The sequence below is a fragment of the Patiria miniata genome, unplaced genomic scaffold, assembly GCF_015706575.1.
Source record: "Patiria miniata isolate m_02_andy unplaced genomic scaffold, ASM1570657v1 HiC_scaffold_30, whole genome shotgun sequence".
Taxonomy (NCBI): Eukaryota; Metazoa; Echinodermata; class Asteroidea; order Valvatida; family Asterinidae; genus Patiria; species Patiria miniata.
In genome coordinates this window covers 4,775,998-4,802,590 of record NW_024037070.1, presented here as the reverse complement: position 1 = coordinate 4,802,590, position 26,593 = coordinate 4,775,998, and the positions used below count along the sequence as shown (strand labels likewise).

General features: G+C 39.6%; 1 protein-coding gene across 1 annotated transcript; it reads left to right on the top strand.

Annotated features, from left to right (window-relative positions):
* The first annotated feature begins 717 nt into the window (after positions 1-717).
* LOC119739505 (neuronal acetylcholine receptor subunit beta-2-like) lies at positions 718-25,702 on the top strand. The gene is made up of 9 exons (XM_038214478.1): positions 718-1,346; positions 1,932-2,110; positions 2,469-2,513; positions 10,712-10,818; positions 11,486-11,696; positions 12,748-12,966; positions 15,639-15,735; positions 19,788-19,964; positions 23,606-25,702. Exons 1-9 carry the CDS (start codon positions 1,289-1,291, stop codon positions 24,121-24,123), a joined length of 1,611 nt encoding a protein of 536 aa, XP_038070406.1. The 5' UTR covers positions 718-1,288; the 3' UTR covers positions 24,124-25,702.
* Positions 25,703-26,593: the final 891 nt, after the last annotated feature.

The window sequence follows — 26,593 nt, the reverse complement described above, 5'->3', positions numbered from 1 at the left end:
AGGTGTCCTCCCGGCCCGGCCAGCTAAGCCAAGACGTGACATTCACAGCTCGCGGAGACCGAGAAAAACACCCATGAAATATTGATAAGGGACTGGGGAAGCCGGCCACATGCTCCTGCTCCGTTCCGCTAGACCGGGCCGTCGGAAACGAAGACAGGGCTGGAGAAGACTTTGATGCATGGACTCGGGGGAGGGGGGGGGGGGGTTGGTCGAGGGACGGCTGGTGCGAGTGAAGAAAAATTGGGAGGGCACAAGTGGTTGTCAAGACAGTAGCACCTGGTTTCCAATCACACTTACGATTTTCAAATTGCAACCAAGTATAGTTACTTACCGTAACACGCATGCGTGAAACATCACGTGATTGAAACTATGTAGGCCCTATCACGTGATTTGTGATTACTCTATAGATACGGTTTTGATGTCGAAATAAAAATCACTATACACTGGACACTAAATCCAAGTGACCTCCACCACACCCCACCCCCCTAAAAAAAACCTTTTCTTTCGCTTATCGTGATTATTCGAGTCCTATAATATTATTTCAATGAAATTATTACTTCTTTTATCTCGGATTCGTGGTTCTGGGGGACTTTTTTTTGGGGGGGGGGGTTCAAGTCTGTCCGAGAATTCATCCAGTGAACAACTGACGCATGCGCATTATGGTCAATGCCTATACTTGGTTGCAGAAACAAAGTAATTGCGGCCGAAACGCATGGTCTCTAATCCAATCGCGTCAGTTGGCACGATTCGTCGACTACCTTGGATGTTCACCTCCATCTACGTCAACAGCTTCCTTGCTTTATCTTGGAGACTGTCTTTCCTTAACCTTTCAAATACGCTGATGCCAGGTGACGTCGGGGGCGGTGGAAGCCTCGTTAGCCTATTCGTGCGTCTGATCGTGCATTTGACGCTCGAAAACATTGAAACAAGTCGGTGCAGCTACTGTTGCGGTACGCTCTGCAGTCCTTTAGCCTGCAGCAAGAGCGTAGTTGAAGACTACATTTCGTTTGAAAGCAATTTAGACTCAAACATTTGCAGTTGCGATTTTAGGCTGAACTTGTTTGGTTTAAGGAATAGTCGGCTGCTGAAGTTGTCCGATGTTCATCTTTCGATTTCTGGCCATCTTGGGATTTTTTGGCTCCTCCTATCTACAATTAATACATCGACGAAGACAGGCTTGAGGTCCTGTGTGTACCGGCCTGCTAGCATCTTATCACAGTCGCCGTTTATAATCACCGTCTTTTGGACTGCGTCAGCGAGCGGCCAAGCCCACGTTTGACGGGACAAAATGCGTCGTTGGACGGTGTGCCTCGCCCTTCTAGTCCTGCTGGGATCCTTCCAATCAGGTGGGTGCGTTTCAACTGTGAAACCGATGAGTAATACACGAAATTGAGAAAGATTTTCAACTGAGAAAGACAAGCCTATTACTAATTAACTAATAAAACCACACCAATCTCGGCGTTTCGTCCAAAGGCTTTAGCATGGATTCCAATTGCGGCATGGATTCTAAACCAATAAATCTAATTCTTTATATTTCTTTATACCTTAACAAATAATTTTGCTTTTGATAGTGAGAATCGCCTGTTTTTCCCCTCCTAAATTAATTCCAAAATAAAAAAACACTGAGTAAACGCTATTTATATATACGTCGACGAAGGTAAAAACCCAATATAAAACGTCAAACATTTCAGATATCTTTGGCACATCTATAAAGGCAAAACAGTTTGATATTTTGATGTCCTGTCTTCACACCCCATCTTTTTAGACCTTCTTTTTTTATTTGGTACCCTTTTTGTCTTTTTAGTACATCTTTACATAATATTTAGCGCTTTAAGATGTGCTTTGTTTCACTGAAAGCTTATTTCTCAATACATATTTTTGTCACTATTATCCAACCGAAGTCCCTTTCTTCCTTCTACACCCCGTCGTAGGTTCGCCACACCCTAGGAACCGCCCCTCAGCGCGAGACTCCGGGGTAGATGACCACGTCAGGCTCCTCAAGACACTCCTCAACGACTCGGTCTACCCGGAGCACACACGGCCCACCAAAGACCAGTCCAAACCGACCCCGGTGAAGTTTGGTCTGGAGCTTAACGCCATCATCGACCTGGTAACTAGCGTGATTTTCTTGGCGCTCTTTTCACCGGACTGACTGACTGACTCCCCGACTAATTGACTTACTCGGCCACTGACTCACTCAGGGTTGTTCATTGGCTTTACTGCAATGTACTTGTCTTACACATCAACGAATCACCTAAGAAAAGAAAATGTATGACAGCAAAATATCCTAAATTCTAGAAGCTTTTTTGTGTTGTAACAGGTGCAACATTAAAAAAGGCACAAATCGCAAAACGAAAATAGAAGGTTTAATTGGACACAAAGGTACATTTTCTATAGCATTAAAACATTGCAAATTCTTATTTAAATGAAAAACTACTTTTATTGTGTATATTTTCTTCCATTTTTAGGACGAGCCCAAACAACTTCTGAAAACCCAAGTGACAGTAATTCTGGTAAGTATTTTTGACTGTGCGCAGTGTTTTTATATTCAATGCAAATTGACCAATCTATCCATATTATTTACAAGAAAATGACGCGTAGCGTCATCACCAGGTCGCCGTCCAATCAGAGAGAGCGTTACTGTACAGTCACAATCATTAACAATAGATCTGATTGGTTGCAGCCAGTCCTTGAAATTCCAAGTGCAGCTGCTATAGTAGATGGAAATTTCATGCAAAATAATTTGATGCTCACACAAAACTACAGGTACCACAGCACTATACGGCTTTATTTATTTATGATTATGACATCATTATCAGTATGCGTAACGCATCAGTGACAGTTGCCGCGTTCTGTGTCTTGGCAAGACGTACACGCCGACTCCTCCATCATCAGCCTACTGAAATTGATGGAGCGTGTCTAAGATGACATTGAAGCGCGAAGGAGGGTATATAGGAGACGGTGAAAATGAACACAGGTGTCAGTGAACTAGTGATAAAGTCATTATAGGGAGGCTCTTGGACACTGGATTTCTGAGGCCTCGATTGTTTTAGACGGAGTAAAATGATTTCAAACTTAGTCTTGCTTCAAATTATTATCGTCTATAATACCAGTAATATGTACACACTTCGATGTTTATGACAAGCAAAGGAGTTGTCATCTTTATCAATGAGTTGACATTTTAATTGAGGCAGTCTCCGTTTATGGTAAACACTGCCCTCTTTTTTATCGTTGCACATATTATTAAAAAACTCTGTTTCGATGTATTGCCTATCATGCTTGAAAGTGATGGCTAAGCAGCAACATGATACGAATTTCCTCTTCCGCAACGAGCCGACTTTTTTTTGCTCAAAACTGATTCCATTAGTTGTAAACATCGCCCTCTGTTGCTCGCAACTAACCGCATTGCTTTTGTTGAACCCGTTTTCGGCACAGCTTCGATTTAAAAATCGTAGTCATTCTGTTATATAAATTGGGGATATAAAGGGGTTGGAAGTTAGAATCAAAATAAACTGACAAACAAGCTAAAAGAAATTTTTATAGCCCAAGCTATTGTAAGTAGACCTACGTGTATCAATTTTGTCACAAATTGATTCTGCAAAGCAGAACGATAGAGGGCGCTATGTCAACTTCACCGCTCTTCCAACTCCCAGCACCCAAGAAATAAAATTCCCCAAAACACCAGGTTAGATCCCCAAACTTCAAAATTCTTTTTAAAAAAATACCACTCTCACAGGTAATCGGGCTGCACAGAAAACTGATGACCAACATGTCATATTTCATTTTCTTTTCAATTTTTGGTGGGTTGACCATTGACTTTTCGAGAAATTCTCACCCAAAGAACACCACCCATATAACGAATGTTACCCAAACTGGAAAAGAAGCCATTTTGTAAAAGGATCCCTCCACGACATGGCTAAATAGCGCCACGTTCGGACCCAATTGCATCCAAAATGTTCAGAAGTGGAAGCCCCAAGTCCGGGCTTTAGGTGAGTGCCATTCATGAGCTCGGCGGACGGATTTTTGGCCTATTTACTGGGCTGCAGGGTGAACGTAAGGTCAGAGCCAAATTCTGCTAAATTCACATCAAAAATCTGTCAGATTTATCAAAAATCTACCAAATTCCCCAGAAGTACTCGAAATACACTATTAACACTTAAAATCACATGCAGATTGGAAGTGTTGCCTTAATTAAGGTTCAAATTACATTATAAACAATCTATAGGGCCTAGTCACATAAAGATGTTATGAAATTATCGCGAACATTTCGGGCAAAATACGGATCCGGCCACGACGAAGTCCGTTTCCCAGTGAACCTCAGACCAGCCAACCTGTCCCATTATGCAAGGGTTTGTTTGAAAGGATTGAAGCTTTTTTAAACAGATGTACCATTTTGTGTTCAAATTTGCTGTTTTTCTGTCAAATAACCATTTTTGCAGAATTCTGCTAGAAATCTGCCCAAAAACATCCATTCTGTCAAATTTTCTGTCAAACTCAGTTTTTTAACAAAAATTCTGTCAAAGTTAGCCAAAAATCGGCTAAAACGGTCACCCTGCTGGGCTGTACCACAGAGCCTGAGAGCACTAAAAGGTCAAAGGACACTGGACACAATTAATAGAGCGTTTGCACTGCAGCCATGTTTGAGGTGTGTGCTTTTGTTCAACAGGGGTACGCATGCTTAGACCTCTTGTGTATTCATTGTTAATGAATTAACATAACAAAACACATCTCAAATATGGCTGCTAAATGCAATCCATCTATACAGGGTGAGTAAAAAAGAGAAAAAAAACGAAACCCAAAATGTCGGGACCATTGTTGTAGTGAAGTTCTAAATGTAGCACTTTCAAAATCTCGGATATGAAAGCTCAATTCATAAGCTTTCTGTTAGTATACAAGAATCATTAAAATCACTCATGTACTTTTCAAGTTACGGACTTTTCAACACAAGCATCGTTTTAAAGTTCTGTTCACAGATCACAAAAAGGCGGTGTTCTTTCAGCAAAGCGAAAACAAATCACATAGGGATGTATGTGAATTGTTTTCGTTTTGCTGATAGAAAGCACACCTTTTGTGTGATCCGTGGACAGAACTTTAAACGGTGGCCATGTTTAAAATTCCGTAACTTGAAAAGTACATGAGTCATTTGAATGATTCTTGTACTAAAAGAAAGCTTATGAATTGGGCTTTCATATCCTAGATTTTACATGCTACATGCAGAACTTCACTAAAACAATAGTCCCGACTCCCGACATTTGGGTTTCGTGTTTTTTTTTATACCGACATCCAATATTGTAATGAAGGAAAAAATGATGGCGCAGTAAATTCGGATGAATTTGAAACGTACTAAGATAAAACAAACAATTTTTAAGTAGTTTGTTGTAATCTCAGTGCGTTTCAAGTGCATTTAAAAATCCTTCCAACATTATTACAGAATCTGAACGCGAATTTTATAATGAACTCTGTGACTATGATTGCCTCCTTCGGGGAAGATCTTTATTTATGTATAACAATACTCTCTGTCCCGTGACTGCGGTATCGTAACCTCGGATAAAGGAATTGTTTGAATCAACAAAGCTGTCTAAAATTATACCTTCACTTTCGGAAGTGTGTATAGGATTCATATTTTTATTGAACACACTTCCTGATCAAAACAAAATGTAATGAATGATTGACAGATAACAAAAGAAACATTTATGATTGGAGTTTTTGTGGGGATTTTTTGTTTGTGTGTCAGTTATTGTTTAAAAAATTATTCAGATTTTTTTCGTATTTTTAATTTTGTCATTGAGCTTGGAAATAAATAATATTTGCTTTTTCGTGAATAGTTTAAAGGGAATGTACAACATTTGCTTTTGCTGCATTTTTCAGAAATAAATGGATTTTGAGGATTAGTAACTATAGCAAATATTGTTAAACTGACTTGTTTCACTTTTTGGGTTTGTAGACGCTGGAAAAACCAAGAAAACCAATCATGTTCTTGTAGTCTAGTTCCCTGACCCCACTTAAGATGAAACGGAGCAATTTATAGACTTTGGGGAAATTATAAAGTCAGAGAATCAGTCTAGCAGGCTTGTACCCCTTCACAGGTGTGTAATCAATTGCAAAGAAAATGCGGAATAACTAAATATGTCAATTAGGAGCAGTTTTTGAGAGAGAAAAAAAAGTTTTCTCCAATGCTGGTCGGCCGACCAGCGTTGGAAAAATACATTTTTTCTTGAAAATGTCAGTACACCAGGAGCCACGATTTTACAGGATGCTTTAGACTGTCATTCCCTAACAATCCAGTAAGGTATTTCATGATAATTTGATTATTTCGGTTTTTGATGTTTGCAAATGTTGTATCTTCCCTTTAACAATATAATAACAATATCTTTTTTTTTACACAGCAGGCCTAGCCATTAATTTAGCAGAAATGTTATGTACAAAGCGCAAAAACCTTATTTTCCCTAACCTGATATTTATATATATACCTTATGTTTATTCAAGGATTATGAGGGGGTAAACTAGCATGAAATTGCCTCATCTGGAGTAAGGAAAAAATCATCAAAATAGGTTAAAAAGAAATACAAATTGAATTCACTAATAGATTCATATAGGCACGTTTGTTATAGCCTAAACACCAGAATTTTGCATCTGTGAAATGAAAGACGATTGTTGTACATTCCATTTAGTTATCTAACCGACTGGTTTGCACGGTAAATTTAGCATTTCCAGGCATTAAATTTTGTGTAAAACAAGAAAGGTGTCAAGAAGAAAGGGTATTACAATTCTTCAAAACCTAATTTAAATATCCCAGAAGAGCGACAAATTAATGTCACAAATCAAGACTTCCCCACTAAATACATAATGAATAGTTAGTTAATATATAAATAGTGTGGCAAATCAGGGGCGGATCCAGGATTTTCAAAAAGGGGGGGCACAAAAACTTTGTGCGCGTTGCACACATAACGAGACTGAAGCGCGAAATCCCTTGCGGGCGGGGTTGAGGGCACTGGAAGCTCTACGATTTTAGATGTTCTCTCCTACATCATGAGTATTTTAAGCCATTAAGAGCAAAATTCACAATGTTTATTTTTTAATTTTGATAATACTTTTTTTTTCCTATCAAATATAGAATATAAAGTCACTGTTGATGTTAGTTGAAAATGAACCCCAAAATTAGAAGGTGCTGATGACAGCCCCCGGGTGAAAAAAAAATGAAATGTGTTATTTTGCGAGCGAGCGGAGCGAGCGAGCCAAAAAAAAAGTCATGTTTACTATTAAAACATACATTTCTACCCAGAAATTTGCCTTGCAAACAAAGAAAATAAAATAAATTGAATTTCATTAGGGGACAGCCTGCCCCAAGCAAGGGCGGATCCAGAACACAATTTTTTGGGGGGGGGGGCCAAAAACAAATTTGGTCCTCCAAAAAAGTGGGTCAAAAAAATTACGGCGTGGGGTTCGGGGCCCGCTTAAGGGCCCCGAAAATTTTTTGGATTCTAGGTGCTCTGTGGTGCGATCTGAGGCAGTTTCTTACCACTTTAACCAATGTTTTTTTGAGGAAAAGATGGTGGTGTACTCATTGCCTGCCTTTTTTGCGATGTCATATATATAAAAAAAAAAAAAATGCTTTCGTTTGGGGGGGGGGGGCATGGCCCCCTTTGGCCCCCCCCCCCTGGATCCGCCCTTGGCCCCAAGCAGCCCCTACCCCCACACCACCCCATTTTGGTTGATGTTATTGTCGTTTCATTTTTTTTTTTTTTTTTTTTTTGCTTCCATCATCATTAATAATATCCTTTTCGTTTTGCCCCTCTCCTGGTATTTTCTTTCTTTTACCATGTAATGTAATTGGTGATTTTAGTTCAATTCGTATTTTCTCCATTATCATCCCGTTTGTGTGTGTGTGTGTGTGTGTGGGGGGGGGGGGGGGTTGTTTATGGTGTAAATCGAGTTCGCGCGGATGTGATTGGCTTCACTTTTGAGTCCCAGTATAATGTGTGGTAACTGCGGTCATATATACTTAATTTGTATATACACTTGCATACACTTTAACCACCATTTTTTCCATGTTCTTTTGAAGTCTGCAGGCTAAATAATTTAAGACGAAATGAATCGTCTGCATTCTGCAAGTGTTGTCGAATCACTTCAAGAAATGTCAAGGCCTGAGGAAAATCGTTTATTTGTATTTTTTTGGGAGGGGCTCCGATTTTCTTAAAAAAAGAAAACCAAAAAACAGCTATGATTTAACGGAAATGCAAACTGCATCCAAATTCCAATTTCCAAAATATAAAAAACTTTGCCAGCACAAATTTCCCGAAAGCGGCAGCATTCCTGAGCTGCCGCTTTCACATACAAGGTTTCAAAATAGTCACATAAAAGATTTCTGGCTACACAACCGGCAGTCCCAGGCATCACAGGGGAGCCTCCTAGCAACAGTATTTCCAAGCAACCAGGTTGGAATGTGACGGGCATGCAGCCATGCACCTGTGGCTCAGATAGCTAATCGCTCCAGTTGCGCGTGGAAGGAAGTCATATTCATGAAAGCAGACGGTTCGTGATGAAAGCAACCAATGGCATATTTATTTGCCGGGAACCGGCTCATTTCATTGGCTGAGATACTATCATCACTGTTTATCATCTAAGAATCTTCCAATTACTGACGGCAAGTTCTCAAAGGCCTTAAAGTTCGGTGGCCTACAGCTGAGCCCAAATGTATATGCTTTGTAACGAACAAGAGTGGCATTGTATCAATTTGAACAATGCGGCTATCAATCATTCTCTGGAAAGACTTTTCGGAGCTGACATTTTATTTGGGCATTTTTTTCTCAGAGACAGGGAAAAACTTTATGCGAAAAATGTGGGAAACTGAATTGAACGTGAAATTTCACCTCCGTGTTGTGTACATGCACATAGATAAACGATTGGGGGATGATATTCCAAGTCCAAATAATTCATTAAATGTAGGGCTCCCGATGTCTTTTTTTCGTAGTACGATTTTATTCTTCGCTTATTTCAAAAATAAAACTGCATGGCCTACATTATTCTTGTAAATGTTACTCTAGAATATAATTATTTCGGAATACATTTTGAAATTAAGTTTGAAGTCAAAGGGCTGTTGATGATCTTATTCGTATTCCTTTTAAAATTAGGAAAAACTAAGCATAATTCGTATTAAAATTTCCCCTGGAATCTACAAAAGAATTAACTGAGAGTTCAGAACTTAATGGGCTAGGGTGTTTGAAATCGTTTTACTTTAAAAATAAATCGAGAGAACAAGACATACTAAATCGTATTAAAATAACCCCTATTTATTTGATGTCTCTCTCTATCTGAGGCCGGGACAATATAAAAGGGATGACGATTAATTCTTCGTGTATTTAAAAAATTAAACGCATGGCCTACATTATTTTGTGAAAATGTTTTACTCTAGAATATATTTTGGAATATATTTTGACGCTATTATTTGAGGGATGTTGTTAATCCTGATATATTCATTTAAAAATAAGAAAAACCGAGCATAATTCGTATTAAATTTCCCCTGGAATCTACCAAAGAATTAACTTAGAGTGCAAATTTTAACGGGCTAGGTTTTTTTAATCATTTTGCTTTTAAAAAAATATTTAGAGAACCAGACGTAAATCTCTCTCTGAGGTCGGGAAAATAAAAAAGGGGATGACGATTTTATTCTTCATTTATTAAAAAAAACCACATGGCCTACATTATTTCGTGTACCGGTACATGTTCTACTCTAGAATATATTTTGGAATATATTTTGACATGAAGCATTAAATGCAAGTGCTGTATTAAATGTGCCCCCAATTCCAGCCGGGAAACAAAAGTGTCTTATAAAAATATATTCTTGCTTTGAAATAAATTTTGAGACAATGATTGACAGGCTACCTTCAAAACTTATACATTGTATATTTTTGTTTATAATTATGTATGATAGTTATGTTCAAAGCGATTGATTTGATGACCGCCCGTCCGCCCGCCATAATGACTCCTCAAAAACAAAAAAGACAGCCATGTTCTCAAAGGAATGTATTTAATGCCCGCCAGCCCTAAGACGACTCGTAAAAAAAAAAAAAAACCAGTTGCGAAAAGGGGGGGCACGGGCCGGGTGTGCCCCCGTCTGGATCCGCGCCTGTGGCAAATGTTAACGCACTTCCAGTTTTAGTGTTACATGTAAGGCGAGCCCTCAAATTAGAATCCCTCCCGGACCGTTCGGGGTTGAGCCCGCCCAGTATGTTGAAGGGATTGGGACCTTGCATGGAACCGATCGGCCTGGATTAACTCCACCAGGTTTCTGCACCATGGCTCTGGCTCATCACAAAGGAACCAATTTGTGACGCGCTAATCCTCCAGTAGGCAACAATGACTGTGATGAGCTTCAAAGAAGTTGCCGCTGGTAATCCCAGCTGGCCAAATAATCCTCCAACAATGGCTAGACTTCAATTTATGTTGCCTATTGTGAAACCCTGAATCACCAGTTTGGACCGATTGGGGCGTCACGCTTCAGTGACCGGGTGGCTTCTGGCTTCATACCGATTGGGGTGAAAGAAATTAGCATACCGGACCCGGTACCCGAACGGTCTGTTATCTGATGGCTCGCCTAAGTTCCAAGTTGGAAAGCGCATTTCACACTTTCGATATTTTTTTTTAAATTTCTGTGCATAATTAATTTATTCTTCAAGGGCAGGGCAAACCTTTGGTTTTTTTTTAATTTCAGAATTGGATTGATGAGTATCTGAGCTGGGATACACACGATTTTGCAGTACCTGAGATGAGAATACCATCTTCGAAGTTGTGGTTGCCTGACGTCACGCTGCGTAACAGGTGAGGAGCGTGGCGATGAAAGGTCGCCGTGGTGAGGTTGGTGGAGGAGATGGTGATATTGGTGGTGTTGAGAACGGTAGTCAAGGTGTAGATGACGGTTCAGGTCATTATAGTAAAAGGTGCTCATAATTTTTATGTATGGTAATGCTGGTGAAGATGATGGTTATGGCGATGTTGGTGATTCTGGTGATAATAGTGGTGAATATGATGGTAATGCTGTCGAAAATAATGGTGATGATTATGGTGATTTCGGTGATAGTAGTGGTGGTGATGGTAATAATGGTGACGATTATGGTGGTGATGCTGAGAACTGTGGCGGTGATTGTCATGATGATGGTGATAATAAAGGTGATTATGATGGTGATGTTGGTGATACATGTATAGTGGTTGTGATGATGATGGTGATCTTCTGATAATGATTGAGGTTATCGTGGTGGTGATGGTGGTGGTAATAATAGTGATGGTGATTTTGCGATTACGGAGGTGATTACTGCATTGATGAAGGCGATTTCGCTTACAATGTTGACGATGCTGATGCCGATTTTGGAATAAAGTTCCATTTCATCAAGTCAATCTTGACCAATTTCAACCTGCACAACTCTTCCATCAAACACCTCTTACCCTCTCCCCCTGCCACCCCCCCCCCCCCGCCACCCACTCCACCCAGTGCCGACAGCGTCAACTTCATGTTGGAAGACCGTCAGGTCCGTGTCAAGCCCAGCGGTGAGATCGAGTTTCGTGCCTTCATCGTCATTACGAGCTTCTGTAAGATCAACTTCGCCTTCTTCCCGTACGATGAGCAGAGCTGTCAGCTCAAGTTTCGCGCCTGGACCTACCCGCGGGAACAAGTGATCTTCATCCCCGGTGACGAATTCAATGTAAATCGAACGAATATGAATACAAACAAACCCTGTGTATTTTCGTTTTATATCAGACCAATTCAATACCATAAAGCCCGTATTTAGTGGGGGTTTAAAAAAAGACCCACCCCTAATTCGGCATGGCCCACTTTAAGGTTGTACGCACATTTAAATGTCCAGCAGTTGCGGCATTGATAGTACCCTTTTGTAGTTAAAAGGTCTACTTTAAGTCGATGGTTGATTGACGTCTGCAATGGATTTTAGAACAATGGGTTGGTGTAGAGTTTACCGGAGCGAGGGCATGAGTTGCGCCGTGCGTCCAGGGCGATCGACGGTTAACCTTTTGCAGCGCGCGCCGCTCCAAAACATCTTCCCATCGCACTACCGAAAAGCGTTCCTAAAAATGTCAGCATTGTTTCTTTGGCAACATGATATTTGAATGAAAAGAATTGCAGCCTTTAGTACAAGGGAACTTTAAGTACATCTGCTAGCTTTCTCATGTTTTTGGTGAAATTTCCACTTCATTTGACAGTGCGAGTTGCCGTTTGCACAAGTGACATTTGCAAAAGTGTTATAAAAATCGTTATTTCTCCCTTCACTGAAAATGTCACAGGAAAAATCACAGTAAACTTAGCTCACGTATTACAGATGACGCGCCAACAATACAAGACGTAGCTTCTTGAATTTACGGGAATTGTGCCGAAAATGGTTAAAGGTCTTAAATGTGGATTAAGGTACAATGTACTAACATTTCGGTACACGAAGATTCTTTTAATTCTTTTGATAAGATTCGGTTTTTTAAACTGATTTTGTTCCATATTCTTTAAACATAATTGTTGAATGTTTGGGAAGAGTACCGGTAAATAATATTGAAGGTCTTTCATATAACTGTGGATTAAGTTACCTAAAATTTCGATACAAGAAGTTATTAAAAAAATTTGGACAGGATTCCTTTTTTCAACTGGTCTTGGTCCAAATTCTTATTGATCATTTGACCTCCCCCTGCTTACTACATCCCCTTGGTATCCCTGTACCTCCCCCGCACCCCCCCCCCCCACCCCGATCCCAGGCCAACGACACGGAGGAACATGGCGAGTGGATGATCTCCGAGATGAAAGGCAAGGTGGAAGAGTACGACGAGGACCACGGCAGCTTCAGCGACTTCGTCGTGAGCATCGCGCTGATCCGACGGCCGCAGTTCTACGTCATGAACATCATCGTGCCGTGTCTCATCATCTACTGCCTGACGCTGTTCAGCTTCTGCCTCCCCTGTGACTCGGGCGAAAAGGTGAGAAAGAAACGGAGCGAAAAAAATGCCTCACCTGGGCAGTGTTGTATAGTCGAGTCTATCCCAAGTCTATCCGAAGGTTCGATAATCCGAACACACAAATTTCCCACAACTGGGGTTCATTATAGTCCGAAAATAGAATAAGGTTCGTTAATCCGAGTATTTGATGCGATAGTCCGAAGGTTCGTTAGTCCGAAGGTTCGTTAGTCCGAATTTAGAATAAGGTTAATTAGCCCGAAGGTTCAATTATAGTCCGCAACGAAAACAAAGTTCAATAGTCCAAAGGTTCATTAATCCGAAAGCATATAGGTTCAGTAGTCCGAATTGACAATAATGTTCAGTGCTGTCAATTCGGACAGTTGAACCTTATTGTCGATTCGGACTATCGAACTTCATCGTCTATTCGGACTATCGAACCTTCGGACTAACGAACCTTCGGACTATCGAACCTTCGGACTATCGAACCTTCGGACTATCGAACCTCGGGCTATCGAAACTTCGGGCTAACGAAACTTCGGACTATCGCCGAGCGGTCAATTATCTATCTCCATAAAAATATGAGATCAATTTCTAAAAAAAAAAAAATATTTCTAAATGTTCAAGTCTTTCGCTGTCGTTTAGATAAAACGCCACAAAATATTCTGGATTTAAGGGACTGGTCTTTCTTGAGATATTTCCTAATTTATAATATTTAATTATTAATATAATTTATATTTCCTAATCTAAACAGTATTACAGTTCGAGACGCACTGCCATAATTGGGCAAATGATACAGCTAAAACAACTGTAGTAAAAAAGTTGATACAGAAAACAGTACAAAGGTCAACGCTTTTGTTCTAAGAAGAGCATCAACTTAATATTCCATGATATTGATACAAGCTTTTTGACTTTTATTCATGTGTTTATTTATCCAGTGGTAATTCAGATCAACAAATATTATAACAAAGGTCAACAACGTTTATCTACCTAAGTCAGTAAAGGACAATCCTGTAGTGTTAGCAGAGCCGTTTCGAAACTATTCGGCAATGCGCGAGTGTTTTGACCAATGAAAACGCAGCCCGCGCACCACTCCATTGCTGTCATCCGGTGGTTTTCCACTTACACACTACGGCTTAATCAAACTTAACGGGAAGACAAAAAAGAACAGAAATTTGCAATTTTTAGTTTCGACAGGTATAAATAACAAGATGTATTTCCTGGATGGATGAAAGAGGAACCATCTTCTTTTTGTTTCTGTAAGGACAGGCGCTGAAGAGAATGAATAAATACGAAACTGGCAGAGGCAGAACTGGGCGCGAGATAACAGAAATGCGACAATAAATATTTAGTTTCAGAAGGTGGGGCGCCGTGTATAAGCATGCCCGTATATGGCAAAACTCCGAGGGCCGGCCTGGCACTCCGAGGGGCCTGGTAGCATGCGAATAAACACTAATCCCTGGAATGACATCCCATAATCATTTCCATATCATTGTCAAAGAAAATAATGAACTGTCAAACAAAGAATCCGCGATTTTTCTGATGATGGTGAAAGGAAACTAAAAAAAAACAAGGTGCGGCTGTGATGAATATCGTATAAATATTTAGAATCATATTACCCGTAAACTAAATGAATAACGATATTGAAAAATCGAGGATGTCAAAAAGTTGTATTTCAGACATATTTTGAAATACACAATTTAGAAAGTGGGGCACCTTTTTTGAAGATATCAGCTATTTTGTTATATAGAGATTTGCCTTTATATAGGCTAATACTGCATCAGGTAGAGGCAGATTTTAAATCTTTAAAAAGGCCTAAATATTAAAATTTAAATCTCCCCGACGCGAAGTCTCATCCTAAGATTGGATTATTCCAACACCCTACTACGAAGATTGATCGCAAGAATAAACCGACGTGTAGAACAGGTTACAGCGCGACTACTGAATGTTTGATCGGAATGGAATTAAAAATTGACAAACAACGGACATAACTTTGATATCAACACTAAAGGGTGTGTTGTAATTTCAGGCCCACGTGCATAATTCGCTAACGGTAAAAAGATGGTGAGAAGGTTTGGTAGAAACATGGTGGAAAGATGTCGCCTTTGAGTGGTGAAAATAATAGAAATCCAACTAGTAAGGGCTCGACATTTCGATTTATGCTCCGGTCGTCTTCAGGCGATGCTCGACTCCTGCTTGTTTCATGTTCAAATATGCACTGTTTCAAGTGCTCGTACAGAGGGCAGTGTTAGGGGAACATCACTACGACGATTCGTGGAAAAATGCAATTCAAATACATCTCCTTTAAAAGGTTTTGAGAAGAAACTGCAGTTTCGGTGTTAGCTTATACTTTGCTACCAAGGTCTCCTTGTATTGATGACAATCCTAAACTCAAAATTGGGGATAAATGCAACTTTTTTTCCAAGACAGAAACTTGTCAAGTTGATTCTTGTGTCGAGTTTATCGTTGAATGGTCACTTGTGTCACCAATTATACAAACACATCTCAAAGGTTTTTGCGAGCGGGGAATTTTTCAAAGAGGACAAAGAAATTTAGGGAACGAGGATTGCTTGGGTTGGAGCTGGTTTATCACAATTGCCATCCTCGTCTTTCTTGCCGAACCACATGTCAAAGGTGACAAATATTGTCTCTATACCTCTCAGAGATTCTTGTGTTTCCTCTCCGTATGTCTACAGATCGGTCTGGGCATCACTATCCTGCTGTCCCTGACTGTCTTCATGCTCATCTCAGCCGACATGATGCCGCCAACATCTGACAACTTCCCACTGATTGGTAAGATAGAAATCTACACACAAATCCGGAGACCAAAAGTAGTGGTACACAACGCTCGGGCGCAGGTTGCACGCGAACGCGCAATTGCTCCGTCGACCAATAGCGTTGCCAAACAGCGCGCGCGCCTCAAATTTAAGAACGCGTTTGACATGCGCATTAGCGAGGTAGGACCTCATTAACGTCTTCAAATCGTGGTCGCCGGATTAAAGTATCTCTTCACTCGAATAATTGTGACTGCGTCACTCAAAAGAAAGGTTCCCAAAATCTAAAATAATAAGTAGGTTCCTGGAAAGTAACTTTGGCAAGTTAGATTTGCCGACATGCGTTGTACTTGGATATTGCTTGGGGTCATTCATATGGGTCTCTTTTTTCCCCCAAAAATTTCTTTTCATAAACTTAACCTGAATATTAGCTAAAAATCAAATCCAAAACTCTCCATTTCTAAGTAGGCCGACGCTTTGTTGAAATTTAGCTTTTTCGGTCTTGACACCTAAATTGGTCGGGCTGCGGTTGGAGATATGGATGTGTTATAGCTATATTTTGAGACACTCGAAAATATTCGATTGAATTATCTCATCTAATTTTTTTATTTTATTTCATCTTATCTTATTACTAAAATATCTTATCCTATTTTATTATTTATTTACAATTTTTACAACCTGCTAAATAACAAATGAATTGCATAGGCTTTGATAAATATAATTAACAAGCTCGTTGGGAAAAGTACGCAACACAGGTTTTCAGTAAATTTATAAAATCACAAGAAAAAGAATATAACTTTCATTAAAGTTTATTTAAAAAAAAACCTTCAATGATAAAAATATTCAGGAACTATCGAATTAATGTATTATAATTACCTTCATGGATAACGATCTTTGGGGATTTTTTTCCAACCATGGAAGCATGCATGCGCAAATCCTCAACTTCCTTGGAATGAAGTAGCTTCGGTTTCATCGGGTGCTTTCCGTTGTGGCGAGGACCGGCGATTTTCGGCCTGCCACCATGACGATGCATGTCACGTACACGGAAAAAGCTTTGATTACTTACAAATTCCAAGGTCGGAAAAATTGTAAAAGCTTCAGAAAATGACTCAATATCATTTTGCTATTGCAATTTTTTATTTTGGAGTTGAAGAATAGATCTCTGATCTCGTCGAAAATTATATAAAAATTTCAGAGTGCCAATAGCACGCCCTCTTTTGGGCTGGGAGGGCCGGACCAAATCATGGGCCCCATTGAATAAAGACGTGTCGCTCTTACCAATCGTGCGTGGCCTAATGTTTATTTTGTTTAGTTATTTATTTATTTATTTATTTTCCAACCAGACCTCCATAAAAGGAGAGGACAAAATACGACATAGGCCTATATACGTATGTAAAAAAACTGAATCAAAATACAGCTAAATACATGTTAAAAGAACAGAAAAGATAGTCAAAACGACCTGAGCAGTCGACCAAGAGTGTCAAGATCATCACAATCGAAAAATTGGTTGCCGGTACGATATAAAACTGTTTTGACACTATATCACAAATACCATGCATGGTTGACACATGAGTCTACATTAAAGGAAAAATACAACATTTGCAAACATCAAAAAACGAAATGATCCACTTATCACGAAATACCTTACTGGATTGTTAGGGAATGACAGTCTAAAGCATCCTGTAAAATTGTGGCTCCTGGTGTGTTGATATTTTCAAGAAAGATTGTATTTTTCCAACGCTGGTCGGCCGACCAGCGCTGGAGAAAACTGGCTATTTTCAAAAACTACTCCATATTTCTTATATTTAGTTATTCCACATCTTCTTTGCAATTGATTACTCACCTGTGAATGGGTACAAGCCAGCTAAATTGATACTCTGACCGCACGATTCCCCAAAGTCTATAAATTGCTCCATTTCATCTTAAGTGGGGTCAGGGAACCAGACTACAAGAATATAATTGGTTTCTTGGTTTTTCCAGTATCTACAAGCCAAAAACGTGAAACAAGTCAATTTAACAATATTTGCTAAAACATATAAATCCTCCAAATGCACTTATTTCTGAAAATTGCAGCAAAAGCCAATGTTGTACATTCCCTTTAATGGTATAGATGAATTTTCGTCTAAAATGATGAACTGATAATGCATTTCAGCAACGAGAAAGTAATGCAATAATTATTTACTAAGACGTAAACTTCGGTTTTTCATAACATCGTCATGTCAAGAGGTGAGCCACAGTATCACATATACAGAGGCGTTTTCTTATGATTTTCAAAGCGATTTCTGCTGATTTTAAAGGCAACGGAGTTCATCTTCACTCTACTCGCTTTGTATTTCCGACACTCGGCCTGAAACTGGAACTTGAAGCTCAAACAATTATAATATCGATACTTGTTTTTTTACACAGTAAAACAGCATTGAAAAAAAACCACGAATCTTTTTTATTATATCGAAAAGCATATAACTCAGCAAACCAGTCACGAAATTTCATTTTCAGACGCTATTAAGTTTGCTTAATGTGATGCAGTTCCCCCATGATTTGTGATGGTCCAGTTTGAAAACAAAAACCCACATGTCTAAACTTCTCTTTCCGAAGGGAACTAACAAACAAAACAACGATAACCAACAGAAACCAGGTAAAAACAAAATCCACCCAAGTCTTTCGGGTTTCAAGAACATGACATAACGGTGCTGAAAAACACCGAAAACAAAACTTGTAAGTATATTCTTGTTTTGCAACTATTTGTTGAACTGTTTCGGGCATTGTAATGATGAACAAACATCACTATACCTATAATTTGACCACGATGTAAGATGTGAGAGTTTACTGTCGAGTATATAAGACCCAGAATCCGAAATTTAGTTCAGAGTTGCAGTTTGTGGTTCAACTTTAGCTTTTATTTCAAGCGGAGATGTTCAGGATGAGCACAAATTTGCAAGAGCACATGTGGAATACACTATAGGCCTATAGGAGGAAGTAGGATTTATGTGTGTATGTCTATGAGCGGACGCCATCTTGGAATAATGTACAAAACACAGATGGATGTTTTCACGTACATGTATGTATACCACGCAAGTGTACTTAAAATGTTTTGTCATCTTCTTAACTTAATCTGTGTTTTTAGAAACAATAATTACCAAGCGAATCACCATGTTGGAAGTAGATTTAGAAGAACTTTTTTTTTCTAGTTGGGGCAATAGTCCAACAAATAATATCGTATGAGGAACTACAATTGTAAAGTAAGTAAAGTCTGTCCCGAGCCTATATGGCCCATCAGGCTGGCGTTTATCTCCGGTTTCAGTGGCATGAAACGACTGAAAATAGTTCTATTCCCCCTGGACAGGATGCCAGTCCATCGCAGGTTACTCCCCAGCTTAATGCCAGTACCCATTTATACTCCTGGGTGGAGAGAGGCAAGTGGGGATAAAGTGCCTTGCCCAAGGACACAACGTATGGCCAGCAGCTGGATTTGAAAGTTCTTATTTCTTTTTAATTTCAATTATTACTTGTGTTTAATTTTCTATTGAAGTTCATGTAATAACCATGCAATTCAGCTTTCAGCTGCGAACATGGACGTCGCCAGGATTTTTTCGGGGGGGGGGGAAGCAAATTTTCCCCCAAAATTCCTTAACTTGTTCATTATATTCAGAATTTATCATTTTTCCGAGCGTGAGCAGCAGAGCATTTGCCCTACCCCCACCCCCCATCAAATTAACAGCAATATGGCTTCGCACCTCTTTTTCCTTTTTCCCCCCTTTTTTTTTCGTTTTCCCCCTTGCCCCCCTCCCCTCGCGACGCCCATGGCTGCGAATTGGCCTTATGCATATAATATGAATTTGGTCTTTTTGTTTAATGAACAGGAACAAAACAATGTGACAGGATCCCGAGCATTTTTTTTTTGAAATAAAAATGGATAAAAAAAATGTTTTTCGTTTCCTCCAATTTTGTACTTTTCTGCTCTTAGGCCAATTCTACACAGCTGCTATGCTCTAAATCGGCTGAAATGAAATGGGGCAAAAAATAAGAATCTCTTTATTTTTTTTCTCTAAATGTTCTTGTTTTTATTTTCAGGCCAGTTCTACACAGCTACCATGGTCTTAGTGGCCGCGTCCGTGGGCATGTCGGTCATGGTGCTCAACTTCAACCACCGGCCTCCGGGCGCTCGCCGGGCGCCGGAGTGGATGCGCCGCCTGCTCCTCCAGTCTCGGTGTTCAAAGTGCGTCTCCCTCCGCGGCATGCAATCATTCAGTAAGTAATTTATGTGACGTCACTGTACGTCACCATTACGTAGCATTCAAAATTCAGGCAGGGATGGATCAAAATTAGAATTGCAGACATGTCGGTTTTAAAAGGCATCAGTTTCTTTTGGAGTAGACCAATGTCTACTCTTACTTTTTTTAATGATAATTTTTTTGTTTTGTTTTGTAAGTCGGGAACTGGTCAATTTAAAATTGTGTTTTGCCCTTCACTTACGCAATTTCATAAGCAGTGAATACTCGGTGCTTTCCAAGGACTTGCGAATTAAAAACAAACCACAACAACTTACTTGGGTGGGACTCGAACCAACTACTCCCTGCCACGTCGGTAAAGGCAAAAACAAGGACTGAAGTCCATTTTCACTTATTTTTTTGCCTTCAGCTCCTAAAACATTTTTTATCTCGTATGAGGATATATTGAAGTATTAGATGGTGGTGGTTTTGGGAGGGAATATTTTGATGATTGCTTGGTCCGTGTTTGTGGCGATGACTGGAGCACGGACGGTGGCAATGGTGATGATGACGAGAATGGGCGTTTACAGTTTTGGTGGCGACAGTGGAGTATCCAGCTTTTGATGTCGCGGGGGGAGGGGGAACAACAGCAGTTGCATATCCGTGCCGAAATGTTGACAGGTGTTTTTTTCTCCGGACGCTTGGTCTCCGTCAAATCAAACGGGAGGGGGCAGAAGGGGGAGGGAACGGAGTTTGAATTGCTGTCCGCATCCCGTTAGATTAATTTTCTGGAGGATGTACAACTAAATGTATTAATAAATGAATTACTGAAAATTAAAAAAAGAACCGAAGAAAATATCCTCGGATATTACTAAAATGAATTCGGTTAGAAGAAATTGGCTTTCTAAAAAATATAGTTGACAAAACTTTACGGCGTGTGGGTAAAATACGTGTCATCACACCGATACAGAGGACATTATTTGAATTTTTAGATTTCGATACTAGCTGAGCAATTGGGAATACGATTCTTTGCATTTTACCCTACTTCGTGAAACTGAAAAAGCCCACGATTTTCTTATCCAGCCTAACGTCTCCACTTGAAGATCTGCAATGTCGGCTATATCAGTAGCGGGGATGCACCCCCCCCCCCCCCCACACACCCCACTGACTAATGTTGTGAACAGATGAAAATTGTTGACTAATGTTGTGAAAGATGTAAATTTCGCCAAAATAATCAATAGAATGTTAAAGTTCCTAAATTAAGTTATCAATGGCCTTCGAATGAAGACGAAATCGTCGTAGATTCAGTGGAGTATCCAAAGGGGGGGGGGGGGGGGGGGGTGGTAGACGGGTACCAGTTTTCATTTTTTTTTTCATGCTATTTATGGAAATAGCTGTCTGTTTTCCTTTGCAAGTTCTCGTTCATTCGTGCAGGTGGGGAAACGTTTATGTTTCTTGTATTTAATGAATATTCATCAGTTCGCAGAACGGTGCATGGGGACAGCTGGATTTTGTGATCTTAATAAAATAGACAAAACTTGGGAATAGAGTATGCCGGACTTCACTTCCCATCGACGCGTGAGTCACTGCAAGCAAGCGTAGCCAAGTATAGTTCGACCTCGGAAAAGTATGCAAAGGATGATTGTCAAAAACTATGATGACGATTTATAAAGATGGAAATAACGATGATAAGGATTACTGTGTCGTTTGTGGTAATATTAACCCCGTCATGATGATAAATACTCAGCCGCAAACAGTTTACTTGCATGTTAAGTAAAAAATAGTGCTGATTTTACCTGAATATTTCCGTCACTGTATTAGGATCTTTATATAAATTCAAATTGGATTCAAATACTTGGATTCAATGATTGGTTCGAGGGATGGAATATTCCGTGCATTAGCTACTTCTTTAAAAAGGTGAAATCACAGTTGCCGCCCATAAAATGATATTTCAGGCAAAGTTTTGAGGCATTTCGGTGAAATACTGAAGTCGATGTCTGTCGCATACAGACTGATCTTGATATATTTCTGGTAAAATGAAACGATTTTTCTTCTCACAACAAATCACTGGCACTGTAGATAGGGGCCAGAAAAAAAACCGAAAAAAAACCCAGAGAAAATCTATAATACTCAGGTGGTCGACGGCTTGAAAGTTTCTTCATAACTGCTTTAAAATTTAAAATCGAGCACTGTCCGCGTCTCAATCTCACGGAAATGAATCTTAAGTCGACGGAGCTTTATATAACATCACAGGCTTAAATCTACAATGTGTGTATCGCAGTGGTCATGATTCTGCAAATTTCAATACTGAGTAATAGGTCAAACAAACATATTAAACTGTCTCGTTGGATCGCCTCTCCAGATCAATTAAGGTCCTGCTAAGATAAAAGTTGTCCTTACACCTGTTTCGTGCTTTGCGGTATCCGCTTAGGGAAATCTGGGGGGGGGGGTGCTGATAAAGTAATCTTGCAACAAGTTTCGCGACGTTTTCCGAACTTGTTTTGAAGAACTGTTTTTGACTGGTTGAATTGACGCTCACATTTGATTATTTTTCCCCCTGTATCTCCTTTATTCATCTTTGATTCGATTTGGTTACAAAATGTTTCGGATCGAGCGTAAACATTATTTGCTTGGTATACATTTCGATTGAAATTGACTTAATGTATTCGTCTTATTTCGACTTCGATTTTTCTTTACGTCAGTTTCGTTCTCTGATTGCAAGAATTAACATCTCGACTCAAAAGTTTCTGTACTATAGGTTTGTCCAACTATTTGCGAAAGGAAGCGTAATTTAAATTTGTTGTCCGCAGCTGGTGCATTAGTGGGGCAGATAGGGGAAACATTTAGGGGCATTGTGCCTTTGATGATACAAGCATGGCATTTGGCACACAGTCAGAGTATGACATGAGAAAGATGTTTGGTTTTATAGGGTCATCGCAGATTTGCCCAGGTAGAATAACAAGCAATTTTGAAAATTTTCAAAAAGGCTGCCATTACTTGTTATGGCCAAAAAAAAAAGTCTCCGGTTTCTGGTATGGAGCTTGCCCCAAAAGTGGTGCGGCGACGCGGCTTTTTTTTTTTTTTTACCTGTTTTTTATTTTTTTTTGGCTTCAAATGTCGGCTGATGACTGCAAATGGTGCCCGACTAAACTTAGTGCAAATATATGGGACTCCAGAGAGGCCACATAAATCTTATTCTCAATCATAACCCCTTCTAAAAACACGTTAGAATTGTGCAGCAGCAGAATTCCAGTCAAACCAGTGAGTTTGGCGGTTTTGAAACATCATCTTGTATTGAAAAAAAACCGTTTTCATTTTGCCGACGCGCATGGCTACGGCGACGCGCGCGCATACCAGAAACCGGAGACTTTTTTTTTTTGGCCTATTCTACCTATTTTTTTTTCAAAGGACAAGTCTGCAGTGGCCCTATAGCCAAATATCTTTCTCGCGACGTACTCTGTGTGCCAAGTGCCATGCTTGTATTATCAAAGGCACATCTGCCGTACTACATGATCTTTTTCACTTTGCTCTTTTCGTATGGATGTTATAGTGTTATATAAGGGTCAATTCGATAGCGCTGAAAAACTATAGATTGCATTTTGCTATGTTGTATTTCGACACATTTGGGTGGCATAAGAAGAGCGAAAACAATTCATTTCACATTTTGATCCAATATCCAAGATGTTATGCGAGCGACCAACGACACTGAGCAGCCAACCGGGGTAGTGACCTACACGCTGTCTCCCTCCGCCAAGACGACCAAGTCCAGTTGCATCTCTGAAGATTACTCCGCGGGCGGCGACGACCCCGCCCCGGAGGCGGGCACGCCGGGGATGGTACGGTACCCGTCCAGCCCGAAGCTCGGCCGGCCGGTGAGCCGCGATCGCTCCAAGGAGCAAGTCGGAGAGGCGGGCGAAACAGGGTTGCAGACGACGCTGGACATTGTCTCGCCGCTTGGGGCGCCCCGGCAAGATGGCGCCGCCCATGGGGCCTCGCCGGCCTTAGAGCGCCTGCTGACCAACATCTCCGGGGACTTGAAGAAGTTAGTGGAGCACAAGGAGGAGGAGAAAGAAGAAGAGGCGATAGTGGACGAGTGGAAGCTGCTGGCCAAGGCCGTGGATCGCATCTTCCTCTTCATGTTTGTGGGCGCTTCCATCCTTCTGACTGTCGTCTTAGGGTCGGAAATGTTGCGGAGATAGGACAGTTTGTAAGTCTAGATGAGGAGTAACAATAAGACTGAGGGGATGAAATGAGATCTCATTAAATCGTGTCTTTGTAAAGATGCCTCAAATATTTGCTCATCCTTATTTTCAACACACTAGCTTTCCATCTTAGTTATCCCCCCAGTTTTTAAGCTACTTGATCTGACTGCCATGCTTATACCGAACACTCTAAAAACACATTAGTCAGATTTGACTAGAAACCAGTTAAATTTGACTAGCCATTCAGGGTCAGCTGGGTGCAACTGAAAATCAGTCAATCTGACTAGATCTTTCAAGTCAGAAGTGAAAAATAATTTTGCAAATAACTAAAATTGGAGTCAAATACAACTACTTTTTCTAGTCATAGTATGAACGTTTGCATGTTTAACTAAATTCTAGCTAGTCAATTTTCAATAACTAGGAAAACCAGTCAATATTCTGACAGTTGTTTTTAGAGTGAATGAAGGGTCGATTTTTTTGCTCTAGAAATTTGTGCACTCTCCTTCCTCCGTGGTAATAAGCACATATTCTTACTTAAATTTGAGGGGGTGAAAAAGGATCCCCCCCCCCAGTCTGGGTGATCGACAAAGCGTTTATTTAAATCCCGGATCTTGTGTGAGAAAAGTGGACATAAATCACATTGATGTAAGACACTCGTATTAAATTCTATTTTGTGTGCGTATTATGTACATGTATTATGTATACAGGCCGACATAATTATGTGCATAATAACGAATGTATTCAGTAATTTTAGAGTTTTGGTTCCCGAGAATCCCCTAAAAATAACAATTGAACATGAACAGGTGGTGATTTCTGTTCCCGTGATTAAACTGTTTATTCTCTGTTGGGTTATATTTCTGCATTCCAGTCAACTAGACTTTTAATTCTCTGATAAAGTTTATGACGGAAGTTGGTAAAACAAAGGACAGTGGTATAATATTTTATTCGCTGATAATGGTAAAACTTATTTCTCTGAACTGGTGGTTCTTTGTAAGATAATATTTCGTTAACTTTTATTAAACGTTCAGTTGAGTCACGGGGATGTAACTTGAACGTTCTAAGACACTTTCAATTCCTATATAGGACCCTATTTTCAGAAATGTCAGATTGTGATGTTTAATTCCTCTCATTTTCGATGAACGATTTTCTTTTCTTTTAAACGACCCTCTTTTGAAGGTTTTTCCCTTCATTTTTTTTTAATTTGAAAGACGGAGATTTTTTTAAAGGGAATATACAACATTTGCTTTTGCTGTAATTTTCAGAAATTGAAGGATCTGGGTGTTAGGCCTAGTATTTTATAGCAAATATTGTTACTCTGACTTGTTTGAAGGTCTGTGTTCGTAGACGCTGGAAAAACTAAGGAAAACCAATCATGTTCATGTAGTCTGGTTCCCTGGAATTGTAAGGTCAGGGAACCAGTCTAGCTGGCTTGTACCCGTTCGTAGGTGTGTAATCGATTGTAAACAAAATGTGGTCTATAACTAAATATTGTAAATTGAAGACACTATTTGAAGAAAAAAAACACCAGTTTTTTTTCCAACTCTGGTCAGCCGACCAGCGTTGGAAATTGATACAAAAATACCACTTTTCTCGAAAATGACAGCACACCATGTGCCATGAAATTTACAGGATGCTTGAGACTATTATTCACTTACAGTCAAGTAAGGTATTTCATAATAATTTTGATTTTGTTTTTTGGTGTTTGCAAATGTCGGAATATTCCCTTTAATTATTATTTTTTTCTATATCGGAGCACAGATCCTTAATAGTAACTGCAATATAATATACTTTCCGTGGATTTCAAGCTTAAGTCAAGCGTTCTATTACAATTGTATATAATTATATTCACAAAAATCTTTGTGCGTTAAAAGTGATTGTATATAGTACTTCATTAACGCTCTTCGTTTTTGTTGTCAACTCACATAGTTATACTAATTACGATTGATTTTGAAATCGATACACTTTGTGCTATACAGGGTGAGTCAAAAAAAAAAGTGACCCGAATTAGTGATTTTTGTTCTTAAAAAGCAATCAAATTTGAAGCACCAATGAATTATATCTTTAAAGAGTATGTTCTTCCACTCATCTAAAAAAAGAGTTTCTGAAATTGATCCGCACTTTCAGAAATTATGCATGTTTTACTAAAAAAGGACATTTTTATAGTTGTCCATGGAATGCCATTGGAAGCTATTGAGCTTAGTGAGAATAATAGATTACACACAGGCATTCAAATACCAAGAGATTTTAATCATTTAAATCAAGGCTGAAACATTATTTTTACTGTCAGGCTTTGTGTTTTGAGTATGAAGAACAAGTCAAATTTTCTGAAATATTAAGGGCGATTTTGGTCGGTTTTCCTTTGCAAGTTCTCCCCCATTTATCGAGGTGGGAAACCGTCCATGTTTCGTTGAATTTGATGGGTATTCATCAGTTCGTAGAACGGTAAATGATCAGCGTTGGACAGCTG